This window comes from Motacilla alba, chromosome 3, assembly GCF_015832195.1.
Source record: "Motacilla alba alba isolate MOTALB_02 chromosome 3, Motacilla_alba_V1.0_pri, whole genome shotgun sequence".
In the NCBI taxonomy this organism is placed as follows: Eukaryota; Metazoa; Chordata; class Aves; order Passeriformes; family Motacillidae; genus Motacilla; species Motacilla alba.
This window is the reverse complement of record NC_052018.1, coordinates 65041395-65061502: the sequence shown is the minus strand read 5'-3', so window position 1 is coordinate 65061502 and position 20108 is coordinate 65041395. Positions and strand designations below refer to the sequence as shown.

Here is a 20108-nt window from a genome sequence, read left to right as displayed (position 1 = left end):
AGAAACCAAATACTGGCCTGCCTTTATTTACCAGCCCAAAATAGAAGCAGTATTTTCTGCCACCAAAAGCCTGGGAAGGTTTGAGAAACTCACAGCAGAACAATGTACGTGATTCCTGGAAAGGAAGAGATCTCATAGTAGCCTCTCACCTGCCAGTGCAAGATAATGCTCCACAGCAGCCCCAGCGTCAGCTTGTGATTTCCATCAACAATGTCAGTTCCTCCAATATTCACCAACTCCACCTGGAGAGGTTGAATCAACTCTCAATTAAACACTTATCACAGCTCCAAGTAACAACCCCACCCCACATCCCTGGCTGTCCAGACAAGTATTACCAAGTGCTCTGAAATAAAAAAGCAGTTGAAGAGAAAAGCAGAGTTGACAGAAAATTGTTCATCTGAATTTGTCATGACAACTGCTTAAATAAACTTAACGTTAACTGCTTAAACTGCATGACAAAAGATGGCACCAAAGAAGATTTTCCACGGGAAGAGTTTTATTCTCTCCTCTAAATATACAGGTGCATACTAGCAGTCAAAGCTGAAAAACAGAAATTCAAGCATAAAGAACCTGATAGGAAAATAAAAGTTATGTAAGTTCGGTCCTCAGTTATTTTTATATTTAATTTGATTTACAAATCAAAAAAGTTGACTTTCCTTACTTGGAACCATTCTGCTTAAAGGATGAGGTTCACAGGATTACTTGATCACCTACACCCTAGGTTTGTCTGATCCTTGCAATATATATTTAAACACTTTTATATATTATTTCACAAGTTATGAATATTGCATAGCCCACAAACTCTCGAACAACAGAATGCAACTACTTCTCGGTAGATGCCTTTTCCCTCCATCGTAACACACAACACACTTTTTAATGAAGCTAAGCAGTAGGCATAAATCAACTACATGACCCTAACAACCTTCAGCTAACTAAGACCATCTGTTTACTTCCAGAAACCCAGATGCTGTCAGCTTCAGGAAGAAATAATTAATTATTGCAATTCAGCATTGTTTCATTTATTGTCATAATAAAATAAATCAATTTCAAGCTGAAAAACTCATTATTTAGCCTTTAAAAAGTTAATCAATATTTACAGTACCTCAAAGAACAAAAAGAACCCACTGCCAGCTTTGTCTGCTTCCAAGAAATATGACACTAGTCCACCAACACAGAGGGGAAATTGCAGGATAATACAGCATGTTGTATCACTCTTCAATCAGCAGTTGATATAAATATGCCCATGCTTTCTTGTATTTGATGTGTTTTATTGCCAAAATGTTCTTATTATGTTATTTTAGTGACCTGACATTCTCAAATAGAAATTCTAAGTATAGACAGCACACTTACCAGGAATTGTTCATCAAAAAAGGACGAAAAACTAAAACCACTTTACTATAGCACTACTGTCTTCCAGGCACTAAACACAAATATTAAGCCAAATAATTAGCATTTTTATTTTTCTTAAAGGAGGATTTGATTTTGTTTGCTTGTTTGCTCTTCTGACCAGCCACCAAAGCTGCAAATTACAAACACTATACATTTGACACAGAGATGATAGAAATCAATGAAAAGACCCTCCTGGAAATGGAGAGCAGGATAAAACCACAGAACTTGCCATCCCCTTACATATTCCTGCACAAGTTATGCAGCATTATTTGAATTTTTTTTTTGTCCTGCTGTTTGCTTGAAGCAAAACTTCAAGACACCTTTTTCTTGGGAGCTGCAAACATCTCAACAAACCACAGTTTTGTGATTAATAGTTTAATACTATTATTAAGTCTGCATTTTAAGATCTCACAAAATTGCTGGACACTGAAATTCTACATCACATATGAAACTATGAACAGTTTACCCATCTCAATGAGGTCTCATTTTACATACGAAAAACCTTTACTCTCTGCATTCTGAACTCATTTACATACAACAATAAACTAAAGAATCTCTCAAAAAGCTGTGGAAAAACATGCTCACATTGTTCTGATGTAAGACTTGCAGTACTCGGTTGACGTTATTTAAGGCATGTACTCGTGTGGAACCTCGTTCTTTAGGCTGAAAATAAGAAGTTACAATCTGTTCAACATCAGAATTAATGGACATACCAAACAAAATTAGAGAAAAAAAACTCAAGATTTTCACTTCTTTCTTTTATTAGCAGTAGTAAGAAAATCCAAACAAGATCACCCACAACAATTTCAAAATGAAAACAGGCGAGAACAATATTTCCCAATTCAAGGCACAGGACAGGCCTTGGATTCAAAATGTGTTTCAGCTCATCTTCCATAAGTCAAAAATTTTTATTCCCAGCATCTACAGAATTTAAACCAGCAATGCAAAGGCAAAGGAAGAGTTCCTGGGGAAAATCTGAGGCTTTTGAACATTTGCCAGAGTACTTGAAATTTTCTGGCTCCCAAGAGAGAACAAGCAGCAATTTGTTTTTCTGGCACCAAAAGCCTGCTAAATCTTTGCATACTGGGAAGAAGTTATTCTTCCTAACTTTCCCCCCTTCCTTTTAATATCAGAGGGAATAAAAAGAAAAAACAAAAACTCCACAACCAGAAAAAAAAACCCACCAATAAAAACAAACCTTCAACTCTTGACAATACCTGCCACTCCATTTTCTTTTAATCACCATAATTTAATTCCTGTGGCAGAAAGTGATCATACTGCAAGAGCATGGAGCTGAACTTGGAACATAGTAATCAACTTAGAAACAAAAAAACTTGTGTTGTTTTCATCATACTTCAAATCACACCACAAATGATTAAAAGTTGTAGTAAAACACGCATGCTTAAAAAACAAAGTAAGCTTGCAATGTGAAATTTTCTATGACTGAAGGTTCCTCATAAGGCTATAAAAAAGTTTGAGACTTAGTATAAATAGTGAAATCAAGAATTTAATCCCAATTAATGGCACAGGTTTCACCATATTTTATGCATCTTTCTGAAGAGCCATTAATGTTAGCAGAGGAAGAGTTTTCAGCCACATGCACTTTCCCATACACATTTCGAGCAGTTTGCAGCCTTTTCCTGGCTGTAGATGACAAATTTTTTCAATGGAGATGCCGATTTTTACCGACTAGCTGTTGTCTTTTTACTTTCATTTTGTTCTTTAAGGGATCTTTCACAGGCTTACTAGAAGCCCACAGGGATCCAGCTGAACATAGGTCAACCTGATCATCCAGAAACAGATCTTTAAAAGATCTCTACTAAAAACATACACTATGTGAACACCACCACTGATTTTACATGCTTTGTAGATAGTATGTAAACCCGCAAGAGAGGGTCAGGCAGGTCAGCCTGACCCTGTATCTCATGAGTGGAGTTCATGGGAATTTCACTGGAACTGTAGAGAACAAGTACACATTACAAGCAAATTAAGGTTTTAAATAAATTAATTTTTTTTTAAAAATCACATGCCTCAGTTTGTGTTTTGTTTATTCATTGGTCTCTGTTTTTTTAATAAATGGGACTATGACTCAGATGTTTCTCTTACCAGAGGTTTCCCTGTCAGACCCTCCAAAAGGTCCAAAAGCTTCCTTCCATCTTTGAGATCTGTGAACATGTCTTTCACTGGGGCCTTCCCACTCTGCAGCAGAAAAAAAAGAAGTAATAAAAACAATGTTTAAGCAGAACTTCCCTAGAAATGGATACTTTTTCCTTTGTATCTTTTAATTAATTCTCAAGTGGCACTAAAAGTAGTAAATGAAAGCTAGGGGATTGCTACAGTGATCAAAAGGAACCCTTCCCTTTTTGAGTGTTACTTTCTTTCCTCCCTATCACTGTGGTTCTGTGCATCAGCAGCCTTGTACTAAGGAATAAAATCAGAGCATCCTGGCTCAGATTAGGGTGGATGCACGAACACGCAAAGATGGCAAAGAAAGAAAACTTGGCAAGTTTGAGGAGTCATTTGAGAAGGAATGCTTTGGTTTGGCTGCTTCTAAAGGAAGAAGAAACTGCAGCTTTTCAGAAAACTATAGGGACAAGTTCTCTCAGATTTTTAAAAAAAATGACAAAAAATTACTTGGAATTGAGCTCTGTGTAAGAAGATGCCACTGTTCTACAAAGACCAGTAGATCAAAAGTTACAGTATTTATTGAAACAAATTAATCACTTTCTCTACCATGGAAAAGAATCATAATGTGAAACCCAGAGGTACTCTAAATCATAATTTTCTAATTTTTGCTTTCTTTGGGAGTAGAAGGACTCTCTACAAAAATTGTGGCAGATGAGAGTGGAATCTTGTTAACCTTTTCCATGCTTCCTTTTTATCTTATCTCTTCTTGGACCATAAGAAAGTTACTGTGGGACAGTTCTACAGGGCAGGGGGAGAAGACACAGACAGCCAGCAACTAAGTGCATTTGCTTTGTAATATTCACCTACTGGCTGCCAAGAAATCAATTAAACTACTGCTTTCAGTGTCCCCTTCAAGTGCCAATTTGAGGAGAAGAAAAATATTTTCTAAGTACCACAAAAAGCCCCAATATTGCCCTTTCCTGTCACCTTGACTTTTTAACAGTGCTCTTCAGAAAGAAGGCCCTCAAAGACCCATCTCACATGACATAAATTAGCTGGCATAGACCTCTCCTGTCTTCAATTATCTCCTCCTGCCCGACAGCTGCTGGTAATTGCCAAATACTGGCTAACAAATCAGAAAAAGAGAACTGAAAAGCTCAATGAACCCTGTTTTTTTGTAAATGCCTGGTTTCCCCCAAAATTCATATGGGTTTGTCTTAGGTGCCCCATTTAGTTAGACTTGATACTACAAAAACTACCAACACAAAAAAAAGTCAGAGTTGAACAGTCACAAAGAAATATTTTCATTTCCTGTACAAAAACATAACTAAACATAACAATTTCAACCAGATAAATAGTGTTAAGTATGATCTTTCTCTCAGAGCAGATACTTTTCACAGATGATTCAGATGCTTCACAGCTGCATAGCAACTTAACCAAACTTTTTAAGCATGCTGGTGCCTGCAATGAGACAACTTGCTGGAGAGATGAGGAAAGACCAATGGCTGTTGTCTACCTGGACTTCAGCAAATCTTTCTACACTGTCTGTCTCCCATCATATCCACATAGGCAAACTCAGGTGTGTGAATTGGACAAGTGAAAGGTGAGGTGGATTGAGAACTGGCTGAATGGCAGATCCCAGAAGGTCACTATAATTGGCACAGGGCGTAGTTGGAGGCCTTTCACTTGTGGTGTCCCCCAAGTAGTGGGCCCAGTATTGTTTAACTTCTTCATCAACGACTTGGATGGAGGGACAGATGCCTCCTTAGCACAGTTCATAGATGACACAAAGCTGGGAGGAGTGGCCAATACCCCAGAGGGCAGTGCAGCCACTCAGAGGGACCTCGACAGGTAGGAGAGATGGGCAGAGGGGAACTGTATGAAATTCAACAAAGGTAAATGCGGGGTCTTGAACCTAGGGAGGAATAATCTCATGCACTGGTACAGGCTTGGGCTGAACTGCTGGGAAGCAGCTCTGTGGAAAAGGACCTGGGAGTCCTGGTGGACAACAAGCTGTCCACAAGCCAGCAGGGTGCCCATGTGGCTAAGGAGCCCAATGGTATCCTGGGGACATTGGGAAGAACACTGCCAGGTCAAGGGAGGTGATCCTGTCTCTCTACTCATCCCTAGTGAGGCCACATGTCTCTAGGCGTGTGTGAGATTCAAGAGTGCTGTGTCCAGTTCTGGGCTCCTCAGTACCAGGGAGATGTGGAGCTCCTGGAGTAGCTCCAGCAAAGGGCAACAAAGTTGATCAAGGGACTGGAGCATCTCTTACATGGAAAGTCTCAGGGAGCTGGGCCTGTTCAGCCCCAAGAAGAGACAACTGAGACATGTTCAGTGTCTGCAGGTACCTGAAGAGAATGTCCCAAGAAGAAGGAGCCAAGCTTCTCAGTAGAGCAACAGGAAAAGAGGCAACAGGCAGATACTGACAGAAGTTTCACCTGAACATAAAGAATACCTTCCTTGTGCAGGTGATCACAAAACAGAACAGATTATCCAGAGAGATTGTGGAATTTCCCTCATTGGAGATGTTTGAAAAAACATCTGGATGCAATCCTGAGTAACATGCTCTAGGGCTCCCTGATTAAGCAGGGAGGTCAGACTAGATGATCTCTAGGGGTCCCTTCCAACCTTAACCATTCTGTGATTTTATGAGCCAGAGAACAGAATAACAGAAATAGAGATGCAGAGAAGCCTCTTCTACAATTTATGGTGTAATACAGGAGGAGATCAGCCACAGAGCAATCAACCCAGATGCCAGTAAAATTTGGTTTACATTTGGTTTGCATCACCACACTGAAGACAGTAAAAACAGGTTGCTAAGGGCACAAGGAAATTGTTCATATGACCAGAAAAGCAAGCAGTAGGAGCTAACAGAGGTCTCTGGATGCAGTAATAGTAAAATACTCATTGTGAAAGCAACAAACTAAAAAAACAAAACCAACCAAACTTAGTCATTGAAGTGTGGGCCTCTCCAGAGCAGAGTAGAGGGGGATAATCACTTCCACTGACCTGCTAGCCCCATTTCTTTTTATGAAGCCCAGGGTATGGTTGGCTTTCTAAGCGGAAGCAGACATTGCTCTCTCATGTCCAGTTTTTCATCCACCACTACCCCCAAGTCCTTCTCTGCCAGGCTGCTCCTACTATAGATTATTATCTACATTATCTATACTATTATCTCCCAGTCTGTACAAATAGTGGGGAAGGCCATGATGCAGATGCAGGCCAGGACCATGTACGTGGCCTCACCACACTTCACAAGATTCATATGGGCCCACTTCCCAAGGCTGAAGTCTTTCTGGGTGACCTCCATTCCCACTTGCACATCAACTGCACTTGCTCAGTGTGGTGTCATCTGCAAACTTGCTGAGGGCATAGTCAAACCCACTGTACGTCACTGGTGATTTGTACTCTTCAAATCACATCATGGACTCCTGAGGGACAGCACTTATTTCTGATCTCCATTTGGACATTGAGCAGTTGAAGGCAAATCTTTGGATGCAGCTGCCTGGGCAATTCCTCATTTGTTTAACAGTCCATTCATCAAACCCCTATCTCTCCAATTTAGTGACAAATGATGTTGTGGGAGACACCATCAAAGGCCCTAGAGAAGGAAAGCCTTTATAATTATACAATTAATTTTAATTATATATGATTAGAACAGCACACACATATATATAACACCAAAACTGAGAATGTTATAGCTATATAGCCTCAATTAATTTGTTGCCTTAGGTCCAGAAGTTAAAAAGGATTTGGAACTACTGAAAAAGCAGAAAGATACCTCATCTAATACAGTGCAGAGTATTGAGAGGATACAGCCTTCTTTCTTTGCTTCCATCCCCTCACTTCACATGCATGAAAATAAGCTGAATGACTTCCTGCTTTCAGTCATTCATTTCAACAGGTCATGGTATGTTCCAGCCCTACGCAACGCACCTTGCTGTGATGGTGGAAATAATTTAGATCTGCTTTCTCAGGAGAATGACTTTCCCATTTTGATGGCCATCAGAGCACCATATTTTGCTGTCACTTCAAAGAGTCAACGGAAGATTATTAATTTATTTCTGCACACTAAGCTACTCATTCCTGGTTTGTTCAAGTACCCACTACCCTCAAAACAGACAATGCAATATACAAAGCTTCTGTATTTAGTGAAGCCTAGTAAATGCTCTCTGAGGGAAAGAAGTCAGCTCACAGGATGTATTTTCCTACATGCAATGTGACTCAAGTTTGCTAAGAAAGGATTGCAACACCCACCCCACCAAACCTATCACCACCTCCACAGAAGCACATTCGCCAGGAAAGCTGGAAACCTGTTTCTTCAGCTTCCCACGCCTACCTGAATCCCAAGCACACACCTGCTGGCAGCTGCCACCCAGGCAGCCTCAGCTGTCCCATCAGGGCACAAAGCCAGTCCTAACAGTCAACTGATGTCCCAATGAAACAGAGACTGCACTCTGCTCTGCTCACACTGCCTCCTCCCAGTCATGCATTTTCCTCATAGCTGAATGCACATTTCCATGCAGGATCTGCTATGTGAACCATACAGTCTGCAGTCAGAAACATCACTGCTCTGTCCCCCAGTGCAGCTGGATACTGGACTGCTTTCTTGGGACGCAGCTCGAGAGCAACCCACTGTGCTTCAGGAAGTCTTCTACTTTCTTTATGCAAACAGAACAGCTACAGATCCCAGCTTCTGACAGCCACATGACTCATGAAGTTTTTTAAGCAGAGAAGGGTGCAGGAAAATAATTTCTTTAAATGGCAGCCCCAAGTGATAGTCCCATACCTTTATTTCCCAAGAGATGACAAGAAAAAAACTCTAGGGCAAAGCTGACAAAGCAGTTATGCATGCCCTCTTGTGCCAGGTATGAGCCAGCCCTGAGCCAGGACAGGCTGCTGCCATCACCCTCTCTTTGAGATAAAACCCACACAGAGCCCCATCACCTCACAAGTACTGCCCACCACAGAGCCTCCTGGCAGGGCAGGCTGCTGTGGCAGTGCAAGGGCAATCTGGGAGCTGCACTACATGGCCTCTAAGGCTGGACCTGTACTTCTAGTCCAGGGGCCATGAGCACACTTGAACCCTGGCTCTGACCCAGCTGTATGACTACCATCAGGGCACCTGCTCCATGCAGACTGCACTGGGGTGAAGCAGGCAGCCCTGAGACCAGCTGGGGCAGGCTGGTGTGCTGCTGCAAGAGCCTGGGCTCTGGAGGATGACAGAAGATAAGGCACGGGGCTCTGCAGCTTGCTTTCTTCACCATACCTACCCACATCCATACTGCTCACTCCTAACACTCAGAAAATAATCCGGCCTTCTGAAAAATGAAGTCTGTAGCCACAGATACACACACAAATAAAAACACAATCTGCAGTATGCAAAAAGCACATGCATTTCTCTCTGTAGATTCTTGTCTGGCATACAGTACACTAAGGCAATCTAAATTTCTCTTTTTCAGAACTAACATTTTACTCACTTTTTAAATACTTCAAGACTACACAAGTACAAAGTAGTTCAGTCCCTGCCAGCATCCTGTAAGGAGAAGCAGTCCATCACTGAGCATAATGCATGGAGAAATTTAAGTATTTGTCCTATAAGAAAGAGTGACAGTGACAAACCATACCGAGCCCTTCACAAGGGCAAATGGCTAGTCACGGTTGTGTTGGTAAGTACTTAAAGAGCAGCTTACATTGTGCTAAGCACTGTACGAATACGAGGCAGCTAATGGGTCCTTTCTCAAAGACAAAATAGCGTCCAGTTTACACTACACAGACAGCATAAAGGACAGGCAGGGACACACTTTGTACCAGTAGATCTGTGCCGGTTCAGGGTGTAAAGCACTCGCATCCCACTCACTGAACACTTTTATCAGTTAACAGAAGGTAGTTTTTCTCAGCTTTGCTTATGTTTGCCGCAAGAGCAGAAAAAAAACCCCAAAAAAAATCCTGGCAGAAATCTCTTTCCCTAGCCTGTTCAAGAAGGCTTTGCCAGCAGCGCTGTACACACAGTTACTGTAACAGACACAAGGGCTTGATAAAACAAACAACATAATTAACAGACTTAGAAAGAGGCAGTGTTGGCTCCCCAGTGCTTTAAATCAGCACAGATAGCGGGAAAGGAGTTGATTCACCTAACAGAGCTGGTGTAAGGGAAAGAGGAAGAAGAAAAAGGAAAGGGAAAGGGAGGCAGAGCAAGAGAAAGGAATGTAAAAAAAAAAAAAAAAAAAACCACACAAAAAAAAAAAACCAAAATAAAAGCTAGAGACTGTACATAAGCCGAGGGCTAGGCTTGCTTGTGTTCTCATGAACTTTACATGGTGACAACATTTGTTATGCACCACTAGGCACATACACAAGGCTCAGAACCAGATCCAATCCATCGCGTTACATTTATTCCAACAAACATTTTGGTGCCAGCCTTTGTGTGAACACAAGTAAAGGAGACAAAGAGACAAAGAACTTTTTCTAGTTATCCACAGCAGAAACCACTTTTTTCTGCTGATTTACCTCATGAGGAAGCAGCAGTTTATTAATGATCTCTGAGCTGGAGACTAGATGCTACCACACGTTCACAAGACCAGGCATCTCAGGCATCAGTTTTACACTTTCCAGCAAGATACCAGCACTATTTGGGAAGGAGATACCACACACAGTGTTCTCCTCACACCAGCTGCCCTCATATGCCCCTTTGGCCATCTTTCAAGTCCCTCTACCTGGATCAGGTTTAAGAGGGTGACTCACACTTCCTTGTGTGCATCTAGAATTACTCACAACGAAGGGTCATCCAGGCCAGCCAACATGACTGTGCAGAAATCATTCTCTTTGCCAGAAAGCATTCCCAGGAAGTGGAAGAAGATATAAACAAAATCCAGATCAGATTTTTTTAAGTCATCCAATGCTGCTGACAGTCGAAAGCCCAGCCATCAACACTTTCAGTTTGTTCTACTAAAGCCACCACAGCTACAAGGCAGTGATCATTCTTGAGTATGTTCTACAGTAGAATATTCTTAATTGTCCCTTTCTTACCAATGGGGAACTGTATCAAACTGAGCCAAGTTAGAGAAAAAAAGAGTCACAAATTCTCAGTAGGACAAAACCTCCTTTTTTCAAACACCAGCTATTGTTTATCATTTTATCATCACTACTTAAGTTCTTTATTCTTGAACATGAAATTATATGGAAAGGCAATCATTAAAGAAGTTTAAATGTTTACCTAGTTGTTTAACTAGAAACATGGAATTTTCTCATACCAATTATCTGTAGCAGACAATTTACCTGTGCTTTAAATCAATAATTATTGAAGCTACATTATTAAAATTAACTTTTTCAATTAATGAACACCAAGGAGATTGGAGAATAAGAGATAAGCCACCTCTACTTCACATCCTCCTCAGTGATACTGATTTAGACCTTGCAGTCACAACATTAAAACCAGGGTGAAAGACCCTCTCAGTTTCACAGTTAATGCATGCTGGCTGTTACCAGGAAAGCAACACATTTCATTAAACCATACAAATGACCTTCACCACTAGGGGAATGCAGCAAACAAGTTCCAGCTGCTCAGAGCAGGGCTGGGAAAAGCCCTGGTTGCCATTTACATTTTCTGCCACTTCAGGAACACCAAAACAATCTGAAAAGACACAGAAAGCTGTACATACTGATTTTCCATCAGATTCTTCTATCTCCTAATGTCACTTTTATGAAGTTAAGAGTTGTTTTAATTAATTCTTTTTAATCAATATATGACAATTTTTAACATCTAATAAGATGCTCAATATATAGGTGAAAGTACTAGTAGAACTGTAAAGACCCATTTCCTTTGAGAAGGGGCAAGTATTGGAGAGGTTGGGCTCTTAAATGACAGCATGAACCATTCATAATGTTCAAGTACCTTCCCAGGGAACTCATGGTAACCAGTTTAAACTCAAACAACACAGGAGCAAGAACTACACTTTATTATGACCAAGACCAAGTAAAAAACATGTCAAGTGCTGCTATGTTATAAGGCCAGCACATGGGAACTCAATGTGGGAAAGGAATCAGAAAGCAAAAAGGTCATTGCACAAAGTAAACAACTATGTAAACAAATAATCTCGCCAGTTTCTAATTTAAGACCATAGACAATGTTTACAGAAGTATTTTTATTAAAATGTGGTACTTTTTTCCATTCTCCTTCCATTAACATGCAGGAGATACAGGACATCACACACAAATACTAGCTATACTGTGACAGATATATTTTCACTGAGTATATTCTACTCCAGGCTGAATATTGCCAAGGAGTTGTGGCATCTCAACATGACACTAGTACCAAAACTATGATTTCAAATACCAAGTAAAGCAAATAAATAAAAAGTCATTATAAGAGGAAGACATCTTACAGACCAAATTATTTTTAACTACTGGTGCTCAAAAATAAAATAGTTACAAGCAACTAAACAGCAATTTAAAACCCCCGATTAACAGGGGGTGGCAGGGGGAACTAATATTCATCACTGAGATATGCTGGAAATTTTGATTCTACTAGATGACAGACATGAGTTTGAGAAGCAGCAAAGCTGAACAGCTAAAGATAGTTCAATTCACCTACCACCTAAAATAATCGACTGACAACATAAGCGAAGGAGGACTTTCTCAAGCACTAGAGCTGAGCCTGGTAGAGGCACATCTATCAGTGCAAACAGCACAGCAAGGTATCAGTAACTCTGTAGGTCTTTCTCTCTCCAGTGTATTTATCAATGCATTTACATAAGCCTACCTTACAATAACATGTTTAATGTAACAGTACTAACCTCAGCTTGCAATCAAGCCTCATTACGTAACAGTACCAGCAGGGGCAGTTGGGACCCTGCTTACCACTGTCAGTTATTTCTCTTGTAAGACTGAAAGTTTATCCTTTTAATAATAGTTTTTCAAACCACATAACTTAACTGGACCCTTAAAAAAATAAAAAAAATCCTGTTAACCAGGTTGATTGTTCTCACTAGCAGCTAACAGGTAAAGGAACAGATTTGCTTTGCTGCCTCTACCAGGTTCAGCTCTAGTGCTTGAGAAAGTCCTACAAACCCTCCAACAACTGGGATGATAACCAAGCCCAAGAATCAGACCCAAACCCAGAGCATTAACCAAGTCAGCAGTACTTACAGCCCATATTACTATACCAAACTTTCAAGTCCAGAAGGGGAGATGCTGCCCACACCTTGTTCTTAGAGCAGAAAGCAGCAGAAATTGAAAGGAAGGCAGAAAACTGACAATTTTTTTGCTGTGGCTATATCTGGGAGAGACCACAAACTGCTACATATTATTGCTTTTATGCTAGAACGTAGTCGTCCTTACCATAACTCACAACCTATCAGAGAAGAAAAATTTACTTTCGTGTTTCTTGGCTAATACACATGCTAGGCCTAGAAAGGCTTATTTGGTCTTCTTATAAAAAGAGACTAAGAAAAAAGTAGACTAAAAATTGACCTTTTTAAGGCCAGCTCATGCAAATGCTAATTCTTTTCCACCCAGATTATTCCTCTTTTCTACCAAGGCTGTTGCTTTTTAAGCTTTGGCTGTCTTTGAGTGAAGTTACAATTTACAGTTTAATTCAGCATTAAAAAATATCAGAAGCAATTAGATTGTAGAATATTTCACCAGTCATCAAGTATTTCCTTGTTTGTACCACAAAAACTACACTGCAAAAAGGACTAGACACCATCTTATGTGATGTCAGCTTGGACAGACAAAATTGCCTAATCAATCTTTTTGATCTCTTTTCTTGCATGACTAATACACTGAACTCCGTAATTCTCCTTCCTCCCCAAAAAAACCACTTCTGAAATGTCTTTGACCTCAGGTATCTTGGGTCATGCGAAATTAATTATCATGAATAGGTATAATTTTGCCTTTAAAAAGATTTATCACAGTTGCTAAGGGTCAGCAATGGAGCTGCAAAATGTCTTCAGAAGTACAGGACCTGACATTTACCACTATAACAAAACAACCCTTAGAGGAAAGAAAATTAAGGAGCAGAAATGGAGGAAAACATCTATTCAGCACATCACACAAAAAGCCAAAAGAAGACTTTGCAGTTACCAAATTAATTAATGCCCAGTATAATGAGGAATTAACTATTTCAATTTTAAGATGCATATAAAGCCACAACACCCCAAAGAGCTCCACCTACAACTCATCAGTTCTCCTATTGGCCTGTCTACTCTCATCTTCACTTGGTGTCCTTCCATGGGAGGGGACACATCAGAGCCCAGGAGAGGAAATGCACAGGAGCCCCACACTGAGCACTTGCCTCCTCTAAGACTAACTTGGAGCTCAGCCCTGAAGGGTGCATTCTGCTCCCAAGCTGCACCTCCTCCTCTTCTTTACTCTAACCCTAAAGTCAAACGTATTTTTGGAAGACCATAGAGCAGGAAAAAGAGCTTAAGATGCTGTAAAAGTGTGGGATGTCTGGCTTTATTCACACTGGCAGATCCTGGCATGGCTCCAAGCCCTGTCAATGCTGGCCGATGCAGATGTCAGGACACTAGCACAGGACCTGAAGGAGCAGAATCACAAATACATGCAGCAAGAACACTGCAAATGCACAAGTAAGACTGTATAAGGCTTCTGCACATAAAAAAAAAAAAAAAAAAAAAGGAAATTGAGCTTGTATTGGAAAGCAATGGGAACATATGATGGAAAGGAAAGGGAGGCCCAGCACAGAGGCATGCAAGGGCTCTGAATGCCATTCCTGACACCTTGGAACAATGCCCCAACTGACTCCATTCAACAGCCTGCCATATCCAAGACTTATAACTGAGGGGCAGGGAAATCTAGTGTCATTTTCACTGAATATCACAAATCTCTGGGCTTTTATGCTCTTTTTGCAGAGCACAACCTTCCTAGCAATAAAGCTTCTTTTTTTGCCATCCCTGTGGGAAAATTTCCCAAACACAGCGAAGAAACAAGGTTTCGGTAAAAAGACACTGCTTCAGTTTGCCAGTGCTGGATCTGTAAGCTTCCTCTAGTGAGTGAGTAACAGCACTAAGTTCCGACAGGCTGGGACAGACCCGACTCCATGGGTCTAAATTAAGTTAGGGAATCATGTTTCTTGTGCTGACTCTGTGTTCCGCCTGCCAAGCTCAGAAAGAGCAGAGGAGGAGAGGAACCAATCTGAAAGCAAACTTGGACAAGTACCACCTTGGAAAATGAGAAAACTAAAGCCAGCGAAGACTGAATCCTGCAAGAAGGTAAAGGGAGGGCAAGGTTGGTACCACTGAGACAAAGGGAGATGCAAAAATAGGACTGACCACACAAGCATCAAATCCTGTAAAGGCAGGAAAGGGGAAATGAGGAGCAGATGGAGCAGATCTGGAGCTTTAAAAAGAAAAACTGGGTCTTGATAGGAAAAAAAGTATAGTGACAAAGGCAAAAGGAGATATGAAATAGACAGGGCAGCCAAACTCCAGAGTGGCAAGGATTTGCCAGGCAGGCAAGGCTTCTGACATGAGAGGGTGTAATAGTAAGTGAAGGGAAAAAAACAAACAAACATATCAACCAAAAACAGGGTCAGAGAGTAGGAGTAAAGAAAGAAAACAGGACAGAAAGAACTGTACTTGCAGGGTTCTAAAGTGGGACACAAGACTCCTGAATTCCTTAACATGCTTATCAAGTTTCTAGAAACCTTCTGGAGTTTCAAATGTGAGTATCCAACTACTTTGCACTGTAATTATAAGCTGAAGCATCAGAGATCTGCAAGATGCAGTTAAAAATCCCAGGCCTGCTGATAAAACATCTAAGTAAATAAAGATTGAAGCTATTCAGATATTTGGACAAACTAGAATTGATTACAAAACCTTTGTTCACTTTCTCTTTACCTGTGTGAAACAAATAACACAGGGGTACTGGAGCACAACATTATCCTCCAGAATTGAATTCAAGTGCTGTTAGCCAGAAGTTCCCCTGTAACTTATCAGAATCATTTAAAACACAATTTTTCATGCAAGTACTAATTGTGCACCAGATTAAGAGACTTCCTTAGATCACTAAAGCCAGTCCTTGCTGACACAGGCATAATCATCTTCAAGTCCCTTTTCTAGGCTAATCAAGCTCCATCTGAAAACCAACTAGATATTTTTGGATGGTTTGACTGAGTTTGCAGAAGAGATGAACCCTCTGAATTCTGACATAAGCATCAAGAGCTCTGTTTTATATCAAGAAATGTCAAAGAAATGTTAAATCCTCTGGGACAATTTAGCTAAAGTCTCTGAGTTTGGGCACTCAAAATTAGTAGCCAGTTCTGATGTTTACCTTTATTTGCAGGGGCTAAAAGCCACTGTGACAAGATAGCACTTCTGCATTGCAGAAAGGTGTTCTGAAAACAACATTCTGGTAGGTATTAATGAAGATTAACATAGAAAGGGATAAAATGATAGAAAACAATCCTACATAGTGTAAAGAACATATATCAGCTATCCATACAACTAGATGCTTTAATTGGTAAGGCTATACCACAGGAAAACAGCTAATCAGACTCTCGAAATTAGACTGGACAGAGCAATGGAAAAAAAATACAGTAAGTAAAAACATTACACGGCTTTATAAACATATGCTGAAATGCTCTGCCTCAGTATTTGAGCATAAACTTCCCTATTGGTTAAAGCTTGGTAACAGACTACTTCTCTAACAATTTTTATTCCCTCTAATTTTAACAAAATATCCTAACTACACAGCCATCACAGGGTTGTGAGCTGTAGTGTGTACAGCTCTCCTAAAGTATGTCTAAGAGAGCATTGAGTCTTGGCAGAGTACATTTACTGACCTTAAAACAATCCACTTAAAATGTTTTGTGCCTTGATTTTCAAACATCACACACAAATAAAAGGCATTGTTCTAGCAGAGTTTAAGCCAAGAGCACAAAACCAAGTTACTGTAGTGGGAATTACACCAAGAACTCTTATCTCACCCATCAGGGTCCTGAAGCAAGCACCTCACAGCACACTTGAGATACCTGAAGTGTTTTACTCACCTGCCTATTCTCTGATGGGAGAAGGGAAAGACTCTGCTCTCTCTCTAGATCCTTTGTAAAACCTTATTGAATTGACTTAAATCAAACTCAGCATTATGCAATTTTACAATTTTTGTGTGCTAAGCTAGTTGATAAAAGCTCAGCCGATTACTTTTTATTTGATTAAATGAAGGGCAAGTACAATATAATTAGCATGGAAGGAGAAGTAAAATTTTTGGAATGAAATCTGCAATTGCACACAAAATACCTAAGTTACCATTTTGTTTTCTGCAATGTAAGTCGGATTACATTTAACTAACCTCTAAAATCTCTCTACCCTACTAAGCAGCTAAATCAATCTAGTTGACAGAAAAGGAATTTTAAACAATCCAAATGACTTGGTACATAAAAAACTTTGACACAACAGGACTGAAATCAGTCCCTTTCTATTTTTAAGGTACAGTTGAAACTAGACTTTCTTACATGAGGTCATTTCTACTTAACACCATCATTTTCCTTGCAATTTGAGCATGCCAGTCTTAATAAATCTGTGTCTACTCATGCCAAAATAGCCACGCTCAAGTTTGAATTGGACATGCAGCAGTTGGGAGTATGTCCTTTTACAGGAGTCTCTTTAGTCGTTAAAGCTATCATAGCTTCAGGTGTTTAATGGGCCATGAAGTTAGAGAGTTACAAAGCTACAGTTACTTCAAATCCTGTGAGTATCTGACCTTACCCTGTGCCTGGGAAATCCAGGAGCTTAGCAGGATCTGCCTGATTACACAATATAGAAGGAAATACCCTGTATAAGATACATCCATGTGACTACAAACAGAAATTACTGAAAACAATTTTATCTTCTCCAACACAATGCCTACAGCACTCACAGATGAGTCACCTGGCACATTCTCAGTATGACTGTCATTCATTCTCAGTATCATTTCCATGTTCCTGTCATCTCTATGCCAGCTACATTACTACAATCAGTCCTTTCTTTCCCACCACATTTTCTTTCCCTACATGATCCTGCCCTGCCTAATGCTCCTCCTGTAGAACCACCACTCCTCCGAGCAGCAGTCAAAGCTGAGAGCGTAGAGCAACCAGTTACCCACACACATTCCTCCTCTGAAGAGCAAACTAGCCAAGAATGCATTGGATGAAGAGCGCAGGGTATCAGCTTTCAACCAAAAGAAGCCCAAGCCAAGATGATTCAACCAAGGCCACAAGCCTTGCATTGCCCAGTGTCCCATTGCACAGGAAGGAAAGGAAGGTAAAAATTCCTTACATTACTGATCAAGAACTTCGGAAGGGCAGCACTCCAGAGGCAGCCACTCATTGCTAAAGCACTGTTGCAGCTTTATTTAAAAAAAAAAAAAAAAAAAAAAACCACCACCACCAAACCACACACACTCCCTCTCTTTATATCTGCTTTCAGGATTTCACACGTATGCCACTTTTCAATAAGAGCATACAAAAGAGTAGTTACCCCACTTGAAGCACCATGCTAGGCAGAAAAGAACATGAGCTTTCCCTGATAATATTCCAGGTTCTTTCAGACATTCAAACTATGAAGCAGGAAAACTTTCCACGGACACTCATATTCCTGGGCAAAGTGTCATTTTTCCATATCAGTAGAACAGTGTAAAAAGCAGGCTTTAAATAGCATTCCAAAGCAAACGTCACTTCCTTTATCATCCCAAACCATGAAAGATCCTCAATAAGTTTCAAGCCAGTAAAGAGAATTAAAGTGAGATCTCTACAGCATAAGAGCCAAGGAAAATTCAAAATGAGCAAGTAATTATATAAAATTTCAGTCAAGGCTCGAGTAGCAACACCAGGTGGCTTCAACTAGAGGTTTGCAGAGTGAGTAAAGCTGACTCGGCAACAGAGTAAACACAGTGATGAAGGTTCAAAATCTGCTGCAATGCACTCTGAAAACTGCACATATAAATAAACTAAACCAAAACTAAACAAAACCAAACAGACATGCTCAAGCAAATAACTATTCTAAAATATTAACAAATGGAATCTTTTATTTTTTCTTAAAATATAGTATCAAATGTTTACGTGCACAAGGAAATTGAGGAAACAAACGCAATTTTATCTGTTTTCACTACACACTCACATTTCACTAGGAGTATTCAACAAGAGTAAAAGCAAAGCATATTTAACCAAAATTATTCTAAGCAGTGAACCAAACAAACATCACAAGCAGTACATCCAAACCAACATTACCTTGGAAAACCGAGCATTTATCCATTTTGTAAAGGTTTTTTTCTGTACATCATTGTGTTCATCTGGAGAGAGAGAACAAGAGAACAGTGAGTGAAATTGCATTCTTCTTAATCCTAGATTGTTCAATACAGATCACATTAGACACTGTCCTGAGAGGTGGGAGAACTTTTTGCCTTATCTGTCAATAAAGCTGTGCAACCATCCACAACACTTTAGTACTTGCAGAGGCACACAAATGCTTTGCCTTTGCTAGCAACCACAGCAGCTCCTTTGCATCAGAATTAGTCTCACAGCACCTCCCAAGCGGGTTTCTGATGCATAAAATTCACAAGCTTCCCATCTGGTGAAAAACAACCTATGAAACCATGGGCTTTTAATTAACAGACTTTGTCAACACCTTTTTGCCTGAATGCATTACTCCAAAAGGTGCTGAGGCCCTTACTCAAGTTTCTGATGCAGATAATAGCCTCTGTGGTAGCAAAGCTGCTGGGACAACCCTTGAAGCACTGGCAGCCTTACCCACCCTCAGCCTGCTTTTGCACCTGGATTCAGAAGAGTGTTAGTGATCAGTCACAGACAAGTTCAGCTAAGGCATGGGAAGGGCTCAGCAGCCCTTCCCTTCAGATGCTCTACTGGTGTGACACCAAAGGACCACCACCTAGGGTCCATGAGACAGCCAGAAGGACCCAGCAGGACAAGGAAGAAGGGCAGGCCAGTGCCTGTAGGACAGAGCAGAGGGAGGAGCAGTGGCCTCCAGCTGGGCAGAGAGAAGACAGCTTTCCCAGGATGCCTAAGGAAGCCATTTAGGAGTCACCTGCAATTTTACAAAGCCTGTCCCACCAAACCAGGGTGAGTCACTTCCAGCACAGGACAGACAGTGCTGCCTGTATCACAGGACACATCTTGGGTAAATTGCACCGAGTACTGCTAAAGATGAGCCTGTGCTTCATCACCTGTACTTAAATGACAGTGAAATAGCTGCTGACAACCAGACTAGGCAAGAGAGGTTCACCCAGTATGGATTTACAGATCTGCTTGCCACAGACAAGAAAACACATCCATGCAGCCTGTCAAAGGCTTCAACCTCCAAATCCCTGCACAAACCACAGCCAGGGCAGTCAGTGCCTTACACCAGGCAAAGTGTTAGACAGCTGCAGCCCAGATCAGGAGTCTCCAAGAGCCCTTCAAGACTCCACCAGCTTCTTGGCAGACCAATCCTCAGATACCCTTCAGGCAACCACAACATCCTGCTGTCTAGAATGCTCTCTTGCAGAACGTCTTGGTGGCAGCTAGCATCAATTTTTCCAGAATCCATCCACAAAGCAGCAAACCACGATGGTTTTCAGACTAACTATCCCTGCAC

General features: G+C 40.7%; 1 protein-coding gene across 7 annotated transcripts in view; it reads right to left on the bottom strand.

Moving 5' to 3' along the window:
• The window catches only part of UTRN (utrophin), a 342608-nt gene that overhangs the window by 265760 nt on the left and 56740 nt on the right, over nucleotides 1–20108 (bottom strand). For all 7 annotated transcript variants that reach the window (XM_038130632.1, XM_038130631.1, XM_038130633.1 and 4 more), the window contains 4 exons: nucleotides 18746–18807; nucleotides 3496–3588; nucleotides 1975–2052; nucleotides 150–242 (listed from right to left, as the gene is read on the bottom strand). In XM_038130632.1, coding sequence (XP_037986560.1) covers nucleotides 150–242; nucleotides 1975–2052; nucleotides 3496–3588; nucleotides 18746–18807 — 326 coding nt within the window. The remainder of the gene's footprint in view (nucleotides 1–149; nucleotides 243–1974; nucleotides 2053–3495; nucleotides 3589–18745; nucleotides 18808–20108) is intronic.